Genomic DNA, 21,891 nt, shown 5'->3' with positions numbered 1-21,891 from the left:
GAAGCCCTTTGGTGTCTTTTTTTTTTTTTTTTTTGTACAAAAGTGTTCTTGGTAGATCTCATCATCTTCCAGCACTGACCCCTGCTCCAACTAGATTGCCACTACATTTTTGTGTGTGTGTCAAAGTGACTGAATACTAATATAATACACAAAAGCCATGAATATCTTGTAAATGATATCCTTATAAACGGTAACTAGTGATGTCACCAGTTATAAACGGTGAGTAGTGATGTCATTTTTGTCACATGACTCACTAAAACGTGTGTATTATAATAAATAAAGTACTCCTTGTTTGAAAATATGAGAATATTAGAAGTCACCTCCGAGTTCACCTCCATCTTGTAAATGATATCCTTATAAACGGTGACTAGTGATGTCATCAGTTATAAACGGTGAGTAGTGATGTCATTTTTGTCACGACTCACTCAAACGTGTATATTATAATATATAAAGTACTCCTTGTTTGAAAATATGAGAATATTAGAAGTCACCTCCGAGTTCACCTCCGAGATATATTATTATAATACACAAAAGCTATGAATATCTTGTAAATGATATCCTTATGGTTATGAAACTCCTCTGTAACTTATAATATCCTTATAATACACAAAAGCCATGAATATCCTGTAAATTATATCCTTATAAACGGTGAGTAGTGATGTCATCAGTTATAAACGGTGAGTAGTGATGTCATTTCTGTCACATGATTCACTAAATTTTGTGTATTATAATAAATAAAGTACCCCCAGTTGTAAAATATGAGGATATTAGAAGTTACCTCGGAGTTCCATGACCTGTATAAAAACACTCGGCCTTCGGCCTCGTGTTTTTATATGGTCATGAACTCCTCGGTAACTAATAATATCCTTATATTTTACAAGAGGGGGTACTTTATTCACTATATAATTTACAAGAGGGGGTACTTTATTCACTATATATTTTACAATAGGGGGTACTTTATTCAACATATAATAGACAAGAGCCATGAAGACCTGTAAATTATATCCTTATAATCGGAGCTTAGTGATGTCATTTCTGTCACATGACTCACTGAAACGTGTGTATTATAATAAATAAAGTACCCCCAGTTGCAAAATATGAGGATATTAGAAGTCACATTGGAGTTCCATGACCTGTATAAAAACCTTATATAATAGATAGTAATAATATAATATCCTCATATTTTACAAGAGGCTATACTTTTATTCGCTATATATAAACCAGTGGATCACCGACAACAGCAGTTGAAATCAAATATCCTCATTTACCATTACCTTTACATTTACCTAATCAACTTAATCCATCCAGCACAGCAGATTGTTTCTACTGCCTGTCGAGCTTTAATGTAGCAGATCAGAAGAGCAAATCCCCAAGCTGTAAAAGGGGTTGTTCACCTTTGAATTCATTTTTAGTATTATGTAGAGCAGGGAGTTGGGGAGCAACACAAGCATGAAAAATCTTCTTGGGGTGTCAAATAAGTGCTGTGATTGGCCCCATGGGGATTGTCAACCTACATTGAGGTTCATTGACAGTACACCTGGTTTTTATACAACCAAAACTTGCCTCCAAACCTGGAATTAAAAAATAAGCCCCTGCTTTGAAGCCTCTGAGAGCAACATCCTAGGGGTTGGAGAGCAACATGTTGCTCATGAGCTACTGGTTGGGGATCACTGTTAGGGAAACACTATGGCAGCACCCACCAACATGTATAAATAGAAATAAATAGCCAAAGAGCGTTTCACTATTTGTAATAGAATTTATCAGAAAGCTGTTGGGCAAAGGCACCAAGAAATAAATAAGTACAAATTTATGGAAAATGGTTTTTAGGTATAAAAACAAGAAACTAATAAAAAATGGAAGTTAAAAGCAGAGATAAACTCCTGTATAAAGGCAGAAAAACACAGGGAGTGAGGACTGATATGGTTGTGCTTAAACTGATCCGCCCCTCAAGCCTCACTTATTTTCTGCTGATATCATCCGTTTTGTGTCAGTAAATATAGAAAAACATTTGAGCTAAAAAGAAGTGTCAGTTAAACCGCCGTTTGCAGCTGGGCTCTGGGGACGCTGGACATGGGGTCACATGACGTCTTTGCATTTGTCTTTTTTTTCTTTCTTTTCTCTTTTTATTGAGCAACGTAAGAGAGAGAGTAAAAGAGCAGAGTAATAACGTTCATTGCACAGTTTATTAAAAAGGCACATTTAAATTGAGTCCATTAGAAAGTGAATTACATTCAGTCAGCACTCAAGCTGCCTTACAGCAGTACCATTATGACATCACCAGTAAGCAAAGAAACACAATACGTCAATGCCATTATGACATCAGCAGCCAGCCTGTGATAAGTCAGTAAACTCATATTAGGCATCAGTTTTCCTGCATCCTCACACTGTGTTGCATCGCACGAAAACTTTCCCGATCTACATCAATTTTTTTGAATTTTTCATTCATTTTTATATACTAGGTAAGTGAAAACATACCCTGATATCTTGAATTTTGATACATTTGAACATTTTTCAATAATGAGACCGATGAAAAAGTGCATTTTGCAATGTAGTAATGTTCATTAGGTTACAGCTTTGCAGATTTCAGATTGACCAGTAGAATTGTTTATACAACACAATTTGTTTCAACATTTTGTTTCTTACACAGCTACATTATGAACAAAAGATGTTTTGTCAGATTATTTTAAGCATTAACATGATTTTCCGTTTAGACTCACTTTCCTGTTTGTTCTTTTGCTTTTTAGTATATTGACCTGAAAAAAGATAACATCAATGGAAAAAGTCCAAGCTACACTTGAATTTTCTTTACATCTAGAGCAATTCCAGAATCCGATTACTCTACTAGATGGGTAAGTGTGTCTTAAGGCTTCAAGGGGTCCGATTAGGTTAAATGACTGAGTTTAGTGGAATACAAATCTTCCAAAAAAATCCTAGGACTGAGCTGAATCTTAGATTTAGCGCATACTTCAATATGGCAGCTTCTAAGGCATTGCTCTCAGATACTCAGAATGTTCTATGATCAGTGTTGAGACAATGGCAAAACTGCAAGTTACTGGGCCCTGCAGCAAAATCATTTTAGGGCCTTTCAACATTGAGCAACATATTCAATTTGTTCTTGGATTGACTTTCCCTTTAAAGAAATCACATTTACACTGTATATGGACAGCAGCAAAGGGCTTGACTACAAGTGAAAGGAGCACATAGAAGCATTCAGGCAAATTAATAGAACATGTTTATTAGGAGTTTGATTTGAAACATTAATATTGAAAACTTTGTTTATATTTGTAGATATTGGCAAATTAAGGCGTCCTTTGAGATTTTGACCAGCATCCCTCACACCATCGAAGCAAGGATTTTTCATACTAAAGGTACGTGACCATCCCTGAGTTTTATTTACAGACATATTACAAGGGCATCTTTATCAAGGGTCGAATTTCGAACTTCGAAATTCAAAAAGACCAACCGAAATTAAGTTGTTTTTTTTTTGTCGAATAGGTAAGTTTTCGATAGAATAGGTCTGTATTTGGCCGAATTCGAATCGTAAAAATCGAAGGAATATGGTATTCGACCGAATTTGATTCAAACTTTTTCCCAAAAAAAACCGTAGGTTTTTCAAAGTCCACCAATTGACTCCAAATAGGTTCTTGGAGGTCCCCCATAGGCTAAAACAGCAATTCGGCAGGATTTAGATGGCGAATGGTCAAAGTTGAATTTTTAAAGAGACAGTACATGATAAATTTAGATATTCAAATTTTTTTATTTTTTTCAAATTCGAATCGAATTTGGACTATTCCCTAGTCTGGAAGGCTGCAGACAACTCCAAATTGATCCCATGACATCCCCCATAGGCTAAAACAGCAATTCAGCAGGTTTAAGGTGACGAATAGTTGAATTTGAGTTCTTAAAGGGCCAGTGTATGATAAATTTTTAAAATCTAATTCGAATTTTAAAAAAAACTCGAATCAAATTTTAACAATTCCCTAGTCAAATTTGACAGTTTTGGCCATTAAAAATAATTCAAATTCGAATTTTCACTCCGACCCTTGATAAATCTGCCCCTTAGAGTTCATGAGAGTTTTTTTTAAATTCCTATAAACTAAAACTATAAACTCGACCAACTGCAATTTATTAAAAAATTCTAATTCACTCGGGTGAATGGGATTGACCCGCAAACTCAAATTGAATTAGAATCTAATTTGATTTGAGTTTTTTCTCCGTAAAAAACTAGATTTTCAGGAAAGCTGCAAACAACTCCAAATTGACCCCAGGACGTCCCCCATGGGCTAAAACAGCAATTTGGAAGGTTTTAGGTGGCGAATATTCAAATTCAAATTCTTAAAGGGCCAGTACATGATAAATTTCAAAAATTTAATTTTAAATCGAATTTAAATTTAAGTCGAATTTCACTAAAAGAACCTCAAAAATTAGAATTTGAAAATGTAATTTTCACTTCGACCCTGTGAAATTTGTTGGTAATTTGTGTAAAACTATTCTGTTTTAGTTGATTTGGCGTATCCGGCTTCAGTTGCCGGCAGTGTCGTTTCCAGCAGCGAGTTTGAAATAATTACAACCGCACGTGCTGTTAGAATTGACGACGTTGTGATCTACAGAGTTAATATCCTCCTGGATGAGAGTCAAGTAAGTGTTAAAAAGTCTATAAATCAGCTTTGCGTTTGTGTTCCATATACCGTATCTTATGTTTCTTCTGTTTTCTTTGCAATGGCAGATTGAAGAGACTCTGAATGCCCTGGAGAGCAAGATGACCTTCAGCCTCTATTATGCAGAAAGCCACGAGCAGTAAGTACATAAATTATCAAAACTGAACAATATATTAAAACTCTGACTCTATGTCTGTGCTGTAACTCCTTTCTTTCCCATTACCCCTCCTTGCCAAATGAGGGGACTTCACCCGAACACCCTTGTATTGGCCAGTTAGACTTACATATAGGAATTGATTTTCTACATGAGCAGTTAAAGGGTGGTTCACCTTTAAGTTAAGGCTAATTCTACGCAACTTTTCAATTAGTCTTTATTTTTTCCCTCAAATTGTCCTAATTTAACTAAATGTTGTAAATGTCAGTAAGTGAAAACATACTGTAGCTTAGTGGTTTAGGTATTTTGGGGAAATATATAGGGTACCTGTTATCCAGAAAGCTCAGGACCCGGAGTTTTCCAGATAACCTATCTTTCCATAATTTGGAACCCCCCCAATGAAATTGGTTAAGAGCAGAGACGATAAGAATATTTGGGGAGATTAGTCGCCCGGTGACAAATCACTCCTTCTTCGTGCGTCTAATCTCCCCAAACTGCCTCCCTGCTGGCTATAATCCAAATTGACGGCGGGATGGCACTCAGAGGGATTAGTTTCCGAAGTTTCCTCTTGAGGCAACTTCGGGCGACTTCGGAAAACGAATCGATCTGAGTGCCATTCCACCGGCGATTTATGTTCTAGCCAGCGGGGAGGCAGTTTAGGGTGATTAGTCATCCAAAGAAGAGGCAATTTGTTGCCGGCCGACTAAATCTCCCCGAATCTTCTCGTCTGTCTCTGCCCTAAGTGGCAACACTGTTCCATAAATTAGCATCTCATTCATTCTAATACAATAAAGCGAACAAGACTGATGGGTTAGTGAAATCTGATTTGTGTTTAATACATCGATCTTCTGTTTTTTTCTGAACAGATTAAACAAATGTAAGAGTTTGGCACCAATCTGCAGCGAGGACATGACACTGCACTTTAACCTGCATCGAGGGACTCATGGCCACATGAATATAATGTTTCAGACATTTTCAAAGCTATCGATCATAGTTCATGGCCTGTTGGTTCTATTACAACCCCCACTGAAGAGGTAAGTACACGGATTGTTATTGTCAGATACAGATGATAACTTTTTAAATTATTCCATTAAGAAATATAAATTCCAAGATAATTCATACATCTCTATTTGTTATTTTTATAGATTTCCCGAGAAAAGCTCAGTATTCCAAAGAATTCTTCCCAACTGGTGGACAAAGGCTAAAATACCGACGTTAGAAAGTGTCATTTTTGGCAAAAACTTCAAAAAGAAATTGACAGCAGACGTAAGTAACAAACATGAATTTGTACTCGAACCTTCCAGAGGGTAAAAACAGTTATGTGAGTGGAATTTTAAATGAGAATAAAAGCTTTCAGACAACCCAGGTCCCTCTAACAGCCCCCTCCCTCCTCCTGAACCCCAGCAAGTCTCACCATTGCATCTATGTATTTAACTAGCAAAAGAGTAGAGCTGTGGGGTAGCAGGGCACCATCTTGTACTGTGTGGTGTCCTCTTTGTTTATTTCTTGCTTATGCCTCTGTTTCTCTATTTTAGGGTAAAGGCTTTGTGATAGAAGAGAAATACTTGCAGCATGCCTACCGATTCCTTTCAACGCTACGATCCTGCTTGCTGCTTTCCTATGATGGACTGTACAGTTATTGCACCTCCGTATCAGAAACGCTGCCTTCCTCCTGCAAGCTGGAGCTTGGTATGTGATTGGCTCTACTTTGTGCCTCCTATTTGGCCTGTTCTTTAGGTTTTCTTCAACTTTAGTTCATTTAAACATTGATCTTTCTCTGACCACCCAACATTACAAATGGACAATAGATATTGATGAGTCAATAAACACATTCTCTCCTCTTGGGCGTGAAAGTGCACATTTAGGTATCCCAAAGTGACCGTTAATTTACACACTGGCCTTGATAGTATCTTCATAGAGTCAATATTAGGGCAGTGGCAAATGGTAAAACACCCGCTACTCATCTCAGGTCACTCACCATTTTGTTGGTTACTATGGCTTAGTAGACCTGGTGCCCAAGTTTTATTACATTAACCCTTTGCTTTCTAAATTCCTCTTGGAGAATGACATAGGTCACCTGGACAACTCCCAAGAACTCACAGCATGTTGTCTTCTTCGATTCTTCTGCCACACTATTGCTATATCCTAGGGGCACTCATTCCTTTCCATTGTTTACATCACAGCAGCAAAATAACATACAAGGGAATATGAACAGTTTCTATTCTTAGATATAAAAAACACATTATTGTGAATTGTAATATAATGCCGTTGTTTCACTGCTCATTTGCATGTCTTTGTTTCCTCCTCAGAAAAACTTGATATGAAAGCCCGGCTCAGTGAGTTATCCGACAAAGTGACAGTAAGTTTGCTCACCGCTTATTCTGTAATATGATACTAACCTACAGCCTCAAACTAGTTTTCTTATACTATTGGGGTATTTACATACTGTATTCTCATTGTTTACACAAATTGTTGATTATTTAATATTTTAACCATAGGAAATAGAAGACGCCAATGATCTGGCAGAAGCAATAAACGGCACCCTAATAGAGCTGTCAGCTCAACTTCTCAATCTGTGGGGAATATTTCTTCGATCCTCCTTGGAGAGTAAACAAGAAAAGAAGCAAATAAAGGTAAGAAGCCGACTGAATTGGATTTAGGGCAGATGCAGCTTTCCTCTTCTGTCTCTTAGGACAAAGACACACACTCAGATTCGGGGAGATTAGTCGCCCAGCGACAAATCTCCCCTTCTTCTGGGCGACTAATCTCCCTGAACTGCCTCCCGCCAACTAGAATGTAAATCACTGACTGACTGGCAACTGGTGCACTTAGTTTTCTGTAGTTGCCCGAAGTTTGCCTCACGAGGAAACTTCGGGCGACTTTGGAAAACGAAACGCTCTGATCCTGCCGGCGATTTAGATTCTAGCCAGCGGGAGGCAGTTCGGGGAGATTGATCGCCTGAAGAAGAGGCTACTAAATCTCCCCAAATCGGAGCGTGTGTCTCTGCCCTTACAGCTTAGTGCTTAATCTTCAGTGCTGCTGCATTTATTGTTTTACACTGCCGTTATCTCTCAAGGTTGTGCTTATGAACTGTGTCTATTTTATTGTTTTATAGGAAGAAAAGTTCAAGAAATTGTTCTTTTCTACTGACCATCCCCGACATGAAGCTATTTTATATGATGAGAAGATGTGAGTACAATGGTTTTTCTTCAAATTTTTATGCTTAACGAGAGTCAGTTGTTATCTGAGAATATTATGGACATTTATGGTCCTTTACAGTTTTACCTGTTAGAGATGCTTTTTTTATGAAAATGTCATGCTGTGGTCATGCTAATGTAATAAATTATATTAACTACAAGTCTAGTATCCTTAGCAACCAAACAGCAGATATTATTGGTCTGATTATCAGGTGTTTAAAATCACAGGGTAGGATGCTGTTAGATACTCCAGCTTTTTTTATTATATCCCTCAGTTTTTATTTAACTGATCTCTGGATGTGATTTATTTCTAAATATTTGAACCCGTTTCTCATTTCAGCGCCCAAAGTCATGAAGAGATTTATAAAGAAGTCAAAAAAGCTCCAAAAGTCAGTCGTTCTCTCGAGTGCCGGGAAGCGGACATGGTATCGAAATCTGCCCCCGTGATCTTTGAAGACCGGTACTTAGAGCCTGACGCAATAGGTACGTATGGAAAGAATCCATAGCTGCTGCTGCTCTATATATGAGTGTGTATAGGAAGGCATTTTCCTGCTAACGTTAAACATTTTGATTTTATAGGTTGTTCAGAAGACGATAAATCGACCCCTGTTGCTTGTACAGAAGATACGCGCAAGAAACTGACATTAATCCGTACTGTCAGAGCAATAGATGGATATCCTGATCTAAGTGCCTCCTTTTTTGACATACCATCACCTTTGAGGAATGGGTAAGTTCTGATATCTATCAAATATAAATATAATGCACAAAATGTAATGTAAAAAAAATTCAAATAGTAAAATATATAAAGGGCCATAACAATCCTAAATAAGTATAAATCCCAGGATCACTTTTTATCTTGCATTATAGTCACCTGAGTTCAGCTACATAAGGTAACGTGCCTTGTACTGGAACAGCTGGATTTTTGTTACTGTTTATAAGAATGTAACATCCCCCAAGTTTTTTTTCATCATGAAGCCAGGCTGGGGAAATTTGTTTTCTACAAATGATTTATATGGGGAGCCCAAGACTCTTAATCCGAGATACACAGACTTCTCATGCTGTGCTAAAGCAACTAGAGAATTAGATTTGTCATTAAGACTATATTTAGCTTAGTCAATACGCTATTGTTAAAGCAGGTTTTTGTGTTTTCACCTAGAATTTTGAATTTCCCCCAGTGGTATCAGTTAGTTCTACAGATATTGGTATTAGCCTAAAAATATATCTTTTTTTAATTTATTTTTTAGGTTATTTGACGTTAAAAAAGAACTGAGGGAATGGATATGTCAGTTCTTTTCCAACAAGCCTTCCAAGGAGCTTACTCTGAACATGATGCTAGACAACGACTCAAATGAAGGAATATCCGTGAATATCAGGATGAGACCCAATCATTGTAATTCCCTTTTTACTATATGTTCTCCTGTGGGAAATATGAATATAACATATATTTTACCTTAACTTGAACATTAACCATGGAATTATTTTTACCCTAGATCAACATGGAATAATTACCTTTGTATATGGATGTCTCGGTGGAAGAACTGCTGTCATCGGACATCAAGGAAACAAGGTACAGTATGTAGCCGACACTTGGAACTAGGGAATCCGGGATTCGGTTCAGGGTTCAGCCAGGATTCGGCCTTTTTCAGCAGGATTCGGATTTGGCTGAATCCTTCTGCCAGGCTGAACCGAATCTGAATCCTAATTTGCAAATGCAAATTAGGGGCGGGGAGGGAAATTGTGTGACTTTTTGTCACAAAACAAGGTAAAATGTTTTCCCCTTCCCACCCCTAATGCAAATTATGATTCAGTTCGGTATTCGGCCGAATCTTTTGTGAAGGATTCAGGGGTTCGGCTGAATCCAAAAAAGTGGATTTGGTGCATCTCTACTTGTAACAAGATCAATAAGAGGGAGAAATGATTATGGCATATATTATCCGCTTGCCCCTTGCTATTTCCTGCACAGCTGGTTCTGACTGTTGAACCAATATTGTGGAAGCCATATGATTATAGGAAATCTAATCTGAGAGGAGCTGGCTGCTGCTTTGTTGTGTCAGAGTCCTGTAAAGAGAGTTTAAATTGTTTTATTAAATTCAGCCCTTATAGTTTGCTAGAGGAAAGGGGCTCCATAAATATAGTCGTTAGAATGCCCAAGGCATTAAGTCTCTGTTGTTGTTCTGATTCTTAGGTTTCAAGGCAATGCTGCTATTAATTTCAAGTGACTTATAATATTTGTTTGTTTTACTTGTAGCATGAAACGCTGGCTGAATATGATTCTTTGGCTAATCGTCTATTGAGCCAAATTGCAAGACTTATAGAATCTAACAGTCTGATAATATCCAGGATGAGGTAAAGGCTGTGATATTGTACATACAGAAATTCTATCTATCTATCTATCTATCTATCTATCTATCTATCTATCTATCTATCTCATCTATCTATCTATCTATCTATCTATCTATCTATCTATCTATCTATCTATCTATCAGTCATATATCTATCTATCATCTATCATCTATCTATCTATCTATCTATCTATCATCTATCTATCTATCTATCTATCTATCTATCTATCTATCTATCTATCTATCTATCTATCTATCTATCTATCATCTATCTACAAAGAGAGGGAGACAGCAGTCAGGGCACTTACAATGCACAATATTACATATAAATAGAAGTTGTACATTTTCCACCAGGACCAGGAACTTTAAATAACCAATCAGCATGTGACGTTCTGGTCGCCTGTTGGAAAGGGAGACTATTGATTACTGGGGCTGGAACAGTAGTATTTTATTTTTATGTAAAGTTAATGTTCTCTGATTAAATTAATGATCTCATTAAATCTGATACTGTAAAATCTGTATATATACGGGTCTTCCAGCAAACTATGAAAAGGCATCACTTTGTGCAGTTATGAAGATATTACAATGTCTTCTTTACTGGGTTAAAAGTGAGCTACAGTTAAGAAATAGACATCAAGCAATGTGAGACCCAACAGTCTTATTGGGCAGGGCCTACGTTACCCACTGTGTCTAATGTGGATGTATATTTTATACATAGAAATATATCATCATTATATTATATTAGCTCATAGAGTAGAAAAGCAACAACACCCCCAGTGAGCGAAAATAAATGCTAATATTGCTGCTGTTATTTTGTGTTTCAATGGACAGTTTTACTTGACCCAGCATTATGTGTTTTTATTGTGTAGATTATTTGATGAAACCAGCGAAAAGAAACTCATTTTGGAGCAACTTATACCCACGGAAATAGTGTATCAGAGCAGTTCTACTGGTAAGCTAAGCATTGTTTTATCCATTCGATTATAAAGGAAATAGGACGTTACTTTTATAATATTTACTTATTCTGTTTTATTTTATTGTAGGTTCCAAAGACAAATCCAGTAGTGAAGATGACGGAACACATCTAATAGTCTGTGTGCACGGCTTGGGTGGTGAGTAAAAGAAAAACATTTTAAGATTGGATTCTGACATTTTCTGATATGTTATACCATTGCCCTGCCCTGTTAAAATAAATGGCTTTATTTCTACTTCTAGGTTCCGAACGTGATCTCCGACCTATAAGACCTTACATAGAGTCTGGAGTGACACATGAGAAAATTGACTTCCTAATGTCTCGGTGCAACATGGTATGTATATCTGGGCATCTAGTTCTGAGGGGTCGTCTCCATTCCTATATGAAATTGTTCAAACATTCTATCCATCTCAGCTCAATGGGAACTAATAGACAATGATGATAGTTTACTGATGATTAATATAAAATCAGTTGCAGTGGGGCCTATAAAGATCATTTTGATATATAACTGTGACAAGTGATCTGTAAGAAACTGACCCTATTATAGAGCAATCCAAGCAAATCCCTTTGAACAGAAATGTCTTCTATGGCCTTTGATATCCCAAAATATATAGAAAAATATTATTAAATTGCATGAAAAATGTCGCAGCAGCAAGACGGGAAGTGGATAGTCTTAGAAGACTATTGTTGCGTATTGTTAGCAGATAGGCCCTTTATTATTTGCTATTTTATACGCCGTTAAATAATTATGGCAACTATAATGTTTTCATTAGTACCGGTCTCGCTTTAATTCTGATGCAATATTTATTGTGTTCTTTCTTATTCTTGTATTTTCTTTACAGCACTGCACCGTTGCTGATATTGATTATTTAGCCAGCCGTCTCCTAAATGAAATATTAGCGCACATAACAAGCAAAAAGCTCATCATTTCCAGGATCAGGTACAGTAATTAGCAAAAATCTCTATACTTATATTTATATATAATATAATATGAATTTTTTTATACTAATGTTACTTTTCTCTCCCCGCAGCTTTATCGGCTTTTCTTTGGGCAATCTGATAATACGCTCAGCTCTGTGGAGACCTGAATTTGAAGGCTACCTTGGAAACCTGCACACTTTCCTCTCCTTCGGTGGACCACATATGGGCCTTCTGTACCACAGCAGATTTCTTTTTAAAATTGGTAGGGATTTACTTTCCACGTTGCTTTATTATTGACAAGTAATTCAAAGATCAGAAACAACAAGTAATATATGCATATGGATTTAACCATGCTTAATTTACATCAAGTATGAGGTTATATATTATTATGATGGAACACAAGTCAAAAATGTAAAATTATTTTTGGGAAAGATCACGGCTGTATTTTGGAACTGTCAAGATGCAGTGTGTTTCCTGATAATATAACCCAGTACCTTTACCTACATTTCAGTTAACTTTAGCATGTTTTTATATAATACAATTAATAAATATGTGCATCTTTTGTTATAGGCCTGCAGTTACAGCAGCAGTTTGATAGCTCTGTCTCCATATCACAGATGGCTTTCACAGATCACAAAGACCCAAGACAAAGGTTCCTCTACAAACTTAGCCAGAAAACAGGTAAAGACATATGGCCGTCTTTTGTTTGGATTTCATCTGTATATTAAATTGTACAAGACCCCAAAATAAATCTACTGTGATTTGATAGTTTTATTAGAAACTTTGCAAACTATTTTAACCATAACCTGTGGGGTAGTATTTTAAGATATTTGCAGGTCTTAAAGTACAGCCAACATGGACCTGACATAGACCCATTGCTCTTGAGTAACTTACATTGCCAAATAGTGATTTGAAATGTAACTGATTGAAAGTATTATGCCCATGATTTCATATGAGATGTGTCTGTATTCATGCCTTAACATTGTTCTGGAATCTCATGGTGAATATAATTGTATTACAGGCTTGGAGCACTTCAAGAATGTGATTCTAGTGAGCGCGTTACAGGATTACATTGTTCCCTATCACTCCACTCGTATTGAAATGTGCAAAGATGCTGTGAAGGGAAGCGAGTTAGGTAAGAGTCTCACTTATACAGTAAATTCGTCTACTGAACAGAGTACATGTACCACTAGAGCACTAGCCAGTTCTCCACCAGCCAAGACTACAGCTCCCACAATGCCTTGCACACTGATGTGATTCTTTACAGGTTTGTTTGTCACAGAACATGCAACAGATTAAGGAAAGTAGGCCTCTTGGCTGGAGGAGAGTTGACCCCTAGCTGTACATTTTATTAAAAATTTATCCAGTACATTAAAGGAGAATTCGACCCGTAATTAAAAAAAAAACCCTCCCCCCTACCCTGGGTAGACCCCCCTCCCTCCTCCCCCCAGCCTACCTGCAGCCCCGGGCAAATGCCCTAATTTTTTACTCACCCCTCCCTACAGATTCTGGCCTCGGAGTTCATGGCAGCCATCTTCTTGTTCTTCTCTGGTAATCTTCATGTATTGACGGCATTTTGGCACATGTGCAGTTGGACTAAATTTCCAGTCCTGAACCACTGCACATGTGCCAAGAAACCCGAAAGTTTCTGAAAAATTTTCAGAAATTTTCATGACTTTCGGCACATGCGCAGTGGTTCGGGACCAGAAATTTCCTCCAACTCCGCATGCGCCGAAACTCCCAAAAAGGGAGGGAGGGAGGGGGTCTACCCAGGGTAGGGTTTTGTTTTTTTTATGGGTTGAATTCTCCTTTAAGAAGGTGCATGAGTCTTTGCTGGATAAATCCATTCTTTGTTGCTGTAATGGAAAGTCTGTCGTGTATTTATTTACAATGTAGTGCTGTTTCCTTTTCAGGAACCGTTTATAGTGAGATGCTCCGAAATGTCCTTGAGCCGGTTCTAAACAACAAGAACTGTAATCTTGTGAGATACGACGTCAGTTTCGATCTGCCCAAATCAGTCAATTATTTCATTGGAGCTACCGGCCACTGCGCATTAATTTCATCTTGGCAATTTCTGGAAAACTTCTTTCAAAACGCTGGCCTGAAATATTTTGAATAGAAGAAATGTGATGCCGGACATAAAACTACTTGAAATGCCAGAGACATCAAGTTGCAGAACCTTCTCTACCTTGTTGCACAATGAACTAATGGTGAGATTTATATCTTACTGTGTAGATTGTTCCATGTAGGTTAATATTTAGTCTTTATTCAACTCTGTTATAATTGATTAATATACTGACATAGTCTCATTCTTACCTACAGATTTTGCTACAAAGACAGATCTACAGTGCAATGCCGACATTATAGACCTGACCTCAGGCCTCCTTGATATGGCTTCAATCATCCTGTATGAACATTTACCACTTATGTTTTTTTACTAATAAAGAAACCTTACAACACATTAATGAATAAAACTTTTATTTTATATAAATATGTAAAGAAGTTATTAGATAATTAAGCAACTGACTTTAAAAATACTGGATGTGGATTTTTTCAACTTTAGCTACTATGTAAATTATGTAAAACACCCTCGAATTCGACCCTCGAAGTAAAATCCTATGAATTTGAATATTGAATTTGAAGGATTTACCGCAAATCCTACGATCGAACGACGTTTTTTTACTTCGAATCCTTCACTCGTAAATGTGCCCCTATGACTATATATTTAAAATGCACATGTCATATCCAGGTTTTTGTGGTTTGCCAGAATGAAAATAGTTGCCCATATAAGAACAGAAAGTGTCAATAAAAAAAGAAGTAAAGTAAAACTATTTATTTGCAAAATACTTTGTATCCTGATGCCAAGGATTTAACACAATGGACTGGCTTGGAATTGTACTCATGGTTTAATACTCTGCCTGCATCTTCTTCATAGCATAGTAATATCTTTTGTAGTAAGAAAAAAGACTGATATATATTTATATATAAGGCAAAGTATATGAGCAGTATGGTAATTTAAAAAATGACATAAAACAGTGTAAGAAAGTATGGCAAACTCGCACACCCAGGCCTTCTAAAGATCCGCCAGGTGCTCAATTGCTTGGAAGGATCGGTACCCTCCTCATACAACGAAAGAAGAAAGCAAATGGCACTCACAGCATGTTCAAGCAGGGAAACCCTTGCATATATTTATTTGCACACGATGCAACGTTGCTTGACAAAGGGGACCTTCCCCGAAACGTTGCATCGTGTGCAAATAAATATACGCAAGGGTTTCCCTGCTTGAACATGCTGTGAGTGCCATTTGCTTTCTTCTTTCATAAAACAGTGTAAGCAATGGAAGCCAGATAGCAGGCCACACTTCTGCACCCAAGTCTGTGCCAGGCCAGCAGCAGTCGAAATATTGCCAAAAAATCTGTGCCAGCAAAATTTTGCCCCCTAAGTCTGTGCCAGGCCAACAGCAGCCAATAAATTGCCCCACATCTGTGCCAGCAGCAAAATATTGCCCCACATCTGTGCCAGCAAAATATTGCCCCCCAAGTCTGGGCCAGGCTAGCAACAGCCAAAATATCACCCCATATCTGTGCCAGCAGCAAAATATTGCCTCCCAAGTTTGTGCCAGCCCAGCAGCAGCCAAAAAATTGCCCCACATCTGTGCCAGCAGTAAAATATTGCCCCCAAATCTGTCAGAAAAATATTGCCCCTCAAGTCTGTGCCAGGCTAGCAGTAGCAGCAAAAATATTGCCCCAGATCTGTACCTGACAGCTTCAGAAAATGCAGCACTGGTTCTCTTCAATGTGCATCAGACCAACGCACCAGGCCAGCCCAGTTCTCTGCCTCACTCTCTCACAAGGCAAAGTAACATCAACATCACAACATGCTGCTTCCCACAGCACATGTACATCCCTATCTGCATCACGTTAAGAGGAATAGGAGAGATTCACCCAATGTCAGCAAGTAAGAGGGAGATGGGGAGCAAGAGGAACACTACCAGAGTGCGGCCTTACATGAACCCATACAATGCAGGGTTTATAAAGAACAGAATAAAAGTAAACGGACAAAAAAAAATTCCCTTTTTATGTGTGCCCCCTATGATTGCGTCCTAGGCGGGCGCCTACTCTACCTGCCCCTAGTTCTGGCCATGCCTGGCCTATAAGCAAAAAGAAGAAAAACCATAAGAGACCCCAAGTACTCTGTCCTGTCATTTCAGACAAACTAGAAAATGCTGGGTTCCCCCTAACAAACAATTTATTATAGAAATCAGGAATTATAACCCACTAATTGAAAATGACACATTAAAAATGCCAATTGATTCACGTTCGTAAACTTAATACTGTATATAAATGAATTATTCAAAGATAGAAAAAAATTGCAGTTTAATAGAATTATAACTTTGAAAAATTCTTGGCATTAACTAGTCACATATTAATTGAATATGTGGATCAAAATGCCCAATTGGAGTCCAGCAGCACAAATAAATAAATATGTATTTATATAAAATAATAATAAGTTAAATGTATAACTTATAATAATCACATAAATATAAATGAATAAAGAAATATATTGTCTGTAGGAGGAGACTATAACTAACAAGGGGGGGGGAAACAAACATGGTAAAATAAACCACAAAGTTGGAAGCACTGGGGAAATCCCTGCGGTGATCCAGACTTTATCTGAGTACATCACTGTCACCCAGTGCTTCCATTGCATATGTTTGCCTGTCCCCATCTTACACAATAGTCAGGATCTGCCTCATTATTTCTCATCACAAAAAACAGATATTGTTGAAATGGCAACCCAACGTGCAACACTGTCTGGATGAATTGTGCAGGTTAGAAATAGGCTAGAAATATCAGCAGTCCAATAGAACTTATAGTTTTGATCTTCGTTGCTCAAGTGATGGAGGAATCACTTACCAACTCCAGTGACGACTCCAGTATCTTAACACAAGGGCCAGTTCCTGACATATTGGATCGCCTTCCATATCCATTTAAAAAATGTGACAATTAGCATAAAGAACTGGAAAAAAAAGCCAACGCTAAGGAATGATGGCAAGGTGCACCTGGGACAGAATTTATTTATTTGTAAGGGCAGATACCTGCTGCAAATCCGGGACAAAATGCTTTTTCTTTGGGCGAGAATTGGGCTCGATTTTAAATCGCAGGTGGGATGGCACTTGGATCGATTCGGCTTTCCGAACTCGCCGGAAGTTTTCTCATGAGGCAACTTCAGGCAATTTCGGAAAACTAAGCATTCCGAGCGCCATCCCAGGTGACTAATCTCCCGAAATAGCAGTGTGTGTCTCTGCCCTTAGGAACCAAAACACCAATGAGCATTTTATCAGGTGTAGGAACCACTTGTATTACGTGTATGTATGTTTATATCAGTGCACAAAATGTTGTCCTATCTTAACGGAAAATCAAAATTAGACATAAGTCAATGGATTTTTTTTGGAGAATTGAATGAACAGAGAAGATAGAAGATAGGAAAGAAAAATGAAGAGGAAAGAAAAACCATGAGCATATATGTTCATAGAGACAAAACAGACTACACAACTGCAAGCTTTTTCCTGTTATGTGCTTTGTGTATTATAAATATAAATGGTGGCACGTGCACTTATAATTGTGGTGCTCACTGCTCAGAACATATTTCATTAAGGTAAGGGATGCAGCAAATCCACTATTTTAGTATTCGGCCTAATCCTGAATCATTTGTGAAAGATTCGTCCGAATCCGGACACTAATTTGCATATGTAAATCGGGAGAACTAGGGGGAAAGAGAACCAAGTGTTCAGTGAGTGGTAAAAAAAAATGTGGTGAAAAGTCTGATGGTTTTTTGGATTCTGTTTCGGGCCAGGCACATGGATTTGGCATAATCTGAATCCTGTTGAAAAAGGCAGAATCTTGGTTGAATCCTGGATTTGGTGCGTCCCTAATTAAGGTACTTGTGTCCAAACACACTCCAGCACTTCCACGTGATCACCAATTTGCCCATGTGCAATGATGAAAGGTGTGTACCTGTATATACTGATGCTGGGAGACCTGGAACTGCTATCCACTTGGACCTGGTAGTGGGTCACATAAATAAGCACACCTGACTTGTTCCCAGTGATTTGGATGTTTTAAAACCATGACGTAACTAGACAGGGTCGGACTGGGGTAGCGGGGCTGCTGTCCCAGGGCCCCCCTCCGGACCCCTTTGCTGCATCGGTGCGCTGCTCCACTCAATGTTTTTGCCATGACCGCCTAAGAAAGGGAGGTTTCAGCAGGAAGAAGCCGCTGGATCTGGGTCAGCAGGACCCACAAGAGCCAGGGGCCCACCGGCCCAGTCCGACCCTGTCACTAGAGGACAACATTCATTTTTTTTGTGATCAGGTTGGATTGAGTTGGACACGAGTCATCTTTTTTTGGCAAGGGCTGGACACTGTGCCCTAGTAGTTCCTCATCTTCTCCTCTGCTGATTCTCACCACTCTGTGCTGCTGTCACTTACCTGAGCTTAGGGACCCACACAATATACTGTATATTTATATATATATATATATATATATATATATATATATATATATATATATATATATATATATACAATATAACATCCACAATACAAGACTAATATTTAATAAATAAACCAGATTCTCATTACATGGCAGCATAGAAACCAGTGCAGGAAAATGTAATAACGAGCCGAGTATTAGCAACTCCAATAACAGGCACAATGAACAGGAATGCAAATGATGAGGGCTAGGGCAGAAGCACAAGATTTATTAAAGGAATGCCAAGCGATCACGTCAATCTACGGGGCACGTAACTGAAAAACCTTTAAATAATAAACTGATTTCTTTACAAATGGCAATATATTTGGATATAACTTTACAGCAGAACATTTCTTTCTCTGACCTGTGCACTAACAACTCAATAGTCTGTAAAGAAATGGCTGCACATCTCCTGCGGAAAAACATCAAAGAAATGATCTAAAACTATTATATACGGTTACATATCACAAAGCTCCATGTAGGGTCTGTTTGTTGTTATAGAATAAAGCAAAGATGTGATTAATTCATCTGTTTTCAGACAACTAAATTTTACCTGTATGAATTGTAAGTTCAGTGATGTGAAAAGCCAGTGGTAGCTCTGATGTTCATACCCTTTGAGCTGAATGGACTTGGTAGCACAATGGATATATTATATTCACACATGCTGGAACTGGGGCCCACCAGAGAACATCATTCCAGGGGCCCAACAAACATATAAGCACACCTGCCTCTGCCCCCCCTCCATGCCCTGCTATGTACATAAACAAGCTGTGCTGTATTAGCAACATATGGGGCCAAAGGAAGTTCAGAGCGAGGCCCTCAAAAAAATGCATAAAAAGCTTTACGGGGTGCCAATATTTTTATTCTCTTTGCAACACCCTTAAGCCATAATTACCCAGACACGCAAGTAAGATCAGCACAGAAAATGATCTACAAGCTTATTAACCCTTATTGACCTGCCAGTAAGATAACTAACAGAAATTGACAATGAGCATATTGACTTCAGACATGTCAGTAAAATCACTGCAGAAATGGATTATATGAATATTAACCCGAGTTATACCAGTAAGAGCAGTACAGAAAATGGATTATGAACATGTATAGATATCCCAGTGACTAACTAACACAGTCCTTTATATCAGGGGTCCCCAACCGCCGGGCCGCGGACAGTCTTCGACCGGGCCGTCAACTTGGACGCCGTCGCTCCAGAATTGGACGCCGACCCCCTCCCCCGCTCCACTGATCCCCGGGCCAAAAAAGGTTGTGGATCCCTGCTTTATATAACAGTCCCACTCAATTCTAGAAAGGATTAAACAAGTTCAGATCAAATGAAATGTGTATTTTCGGATTCAAGCTATTTCCAGGGTCGGGGGTATAATAAATATTGAAAAATTCAAAAAAATAACTTCAAAAACTGGAATTTGTCGAGGAAAACACAACTCAATCCTTAATAAATCTGCCCCTAGATGTATGGCTAGCTTTAGAAAGTAATGCATCCGGAGTGGCAGATTAAATGGAGGCTACATGCTGGGCTACAATCAGCGCCGGATTCGCTGGGCAGGCGCCCCTAGGCCATGCACTCCGCACGGTCCTAGCGCCCGCCCGCACTACCACACGCTGGTGCAAATGCGCCAGCGTGCGAGCGCCGGAGCACTGGGGAGCACAGGCGGCTGGGCGGCATGCCGCCCCCAAAAATGTGCCGCCCTAGGCCCGGGCCTATGTGGCCTCGCCACAAATCCGGGCCTGGCTACAATAGTATAAGGTATATATATATATATATAATTAATTAGGTAAATGAGCAATGGGAAGTTTAGATTTCTGTTCTCGGTGCCAGACAGTGGGTGTCCTTATGCATTAAAAGGAGATTTGATTGAAGTCAGACTGAGCAGTGAATTCCACATCCAAATCAAAATAAACAAAGTACACTGCTAAAGACACCAAAATTATAAAATAATTTAGTTTTTAAAATAATCTAACAATAATGGCTGCATTATCCCCCAGCATTGCAATGTGGTTTTGGCGATCCAGATAATAAGTATTTAAAGGGAATGTAAAGTCATCAAAGTAAAATTACTCAGCGCGCTCTTCAGTAGGTAGAAAATGAAGTTAGTGAGAAAAGGAAAGTCTTGTGTGATGTTGCTTAGCTCAGAACAGATCAGAGAAATGTCACCTGGCTCCTCTCACAAACATCATTTTCTGAGCAGAACATCACAATTTTTTTCTCATTTTATTTCCTCCAGACAAAATGAACAGCAGGTGGCGCCGTTGTTTCAGCTTCATTGTATTAGCAGTGTAAAAACGACTGATATTTTGAACAAAGCATGCAGTAAGATTGCAAACAGTGGTTGATGCCAAGTCATTTTTCATGAATTTGTTTCACAGCTTTACAAAGATCACACGATATAGAAAATACATGGCAGCCTATGGAATAACAGATGAACGCTGTGAGGGAGACTCCATGTACATATTCAGCTCGTACCCATATATATATTCTATATTAATCTGTCTGAAAAGTGCATTGTTCTGCCAAGAGATTTGCACTGTTATGCATGTACAGGTATGGGATCCGTTTTCTGGAAACCTGTTATCCAGAAAGTTCCAAATTATGGAAAGGTCGTCTCTCATAGACTCCATTTTATCCAAATAATCCAAATTTTTAAAAACGATTTCCTTTTTCTCTGTGATAAAGAACGGTAGCTTATACTTGATTCAAACAAAGATATAATTAATCCTTATTGAAGCAAAATCAGCCTATTGGGTTTATTTATTGGGTTTAAATGATTTATGAAGATCCAAATAATGGAAAGATACGTTATCTGGGAAACCCCAGGGCTCGCACATTCTGGATAACAGATCCCATACCTGTACAAACGATATAAATAAAAATATCACAATCATTTGTGTGTGTGGCTGAATAGCTATGCATTGGATCACATTAGCAAGTCCTAGAGAGCAAAACATCCTTATTCATGTATTAATCTCACAACTGTATAATGATGAAAGAGCCAAGCAATTGTATGGAATGACATGTGGCTTAATACAGGGAAAGAGAAGACATAATTACATTTCCCACTGGGCTGCATAGCTTTAAGATAACGTCTGTAGCTTCAGAA

General features: G+C 38.3%; 2 protein-coding genes across 2 annotated transcripts; both read left to right on the top strand.

Annotated features, from left to right (window-relative positions):
- The first annotated feature begins 5,542 nt into the window (after positions 1-5,542).
- LOC108696408 (protein FAM135A-like) lies at positions 5,543-9,104 on the top strand. Its single transcript, XM_041589033.1, has 8 exons — positions 5,543-5,846; positions 5,958-6,078; positions 6,348-6,501; positions 7,122-7,171; positions 7,311-7,445; positions 7,928-8,001; positions 8,350-8,492; positions 8,589-9,104. Exons 1-8 carry the CDS (start codon positions 5,722-5,724, stop codon positions 8,738-8,740), a joined length of 954 nt encoding a protein of 317 aa, XP_041444967.1. The 5' UTR covers positions 5,543-5,721; the 3' UTR covers positions 8,741-9,104.
- A 137-nt stretch (positions 9,105-9,241) lies between these two features.
- On the top strand, positions 9,242-14,909 carry LOC108696426 (protein FAM135A-like). The gene is made up of 12 exons (XM_041589032.1): positions 9,242-9,399; positions 9,500-9,576; positions 10,258-10,355; positions 11,221-11,303; positions 11,395-11,463; positions 11,567-11,658; positions 12,167-12,264; positions 12,356-12,507; positions 12,816-12,926; positions 13,267-13,380; positions 14,159-14,455; positions 14,568-14,909. The coding sequence occupies exons 1-11, from the start codon at positions 9,336-9,338 to the stop codon at positions 14,362-14,364; spliced, it is 1,164 nt and encodes a 387-aa protein (XP_041444966.1). The 5' UTR covers positions 9,242-9,335; the 3' UTR covers positions 14,365-14,455; positions 14,568-14,909.
- Positions 14,910-21,891: the final 6,982 nt, after the last annotated feature.

This window comes from Xenopus laevis, chromosome 1L, assembly GCF_017654675.1.
Source record: "Xenopus laevis strain J_2021 chromosome 1L, Xenopus_laevis_v10.1, whole genome shotgun sequence".
NCBI lineage: Eukaryota > Metazoa > Chordata > Amphibia > Anura > Pipidae > Xenopus > Xenopus laevis.
This window is presented reverse-complemented; position numbering and strand designations above follow the sequence as displayed.

Excerpts from the sequence above, each read along its gene's own strand:
- LOC108696408 (XM_041589033.1), top strand. The coding sequence starts at position 5,722 with ATGACACTGCACTTTAACCTGCATCGAGGGACTCATGGCCACATGAAT. Across the intron at positions 5,847-5,957 it reads TTACAACCCCCACTGAAGAG|ATTTCCCGAGAAAAGCTCAG; the intron begins GTAAGTACACGG and ends TTATTTTTATAG. Across the intron at positions 7,172-7,310 it reads AGTTATCCGACAAAGTGACA|GAAATAGAAGACGCCAATGA; the intron begins GTAAGTTTGCTC and ends TTTTAACCATAG.
- LOC108696426 (XM_041589032.1), top strand. The coding sequence starts at position 9,336 with ATGATGCTAGACAACGACTCAAATGAAGGAATATCCGTGAATATCAGG. Across the intron at positions 12,927-13,266 it reads CAAACTTAGCCAGAAAACAG|GCTTGGAGCACTTCAAGAAT; the intron begins GTAAAGACATAT and ends ATTGTATTACAG. Across the intron at positions 13,381-14,158 it reads TGTGAAGGGAAGCGAGTTAG|GAACCGTTTATAGTGAGATG; the intron begins GTAAGAGTCTCA and ends TTTCCTTTTCAG.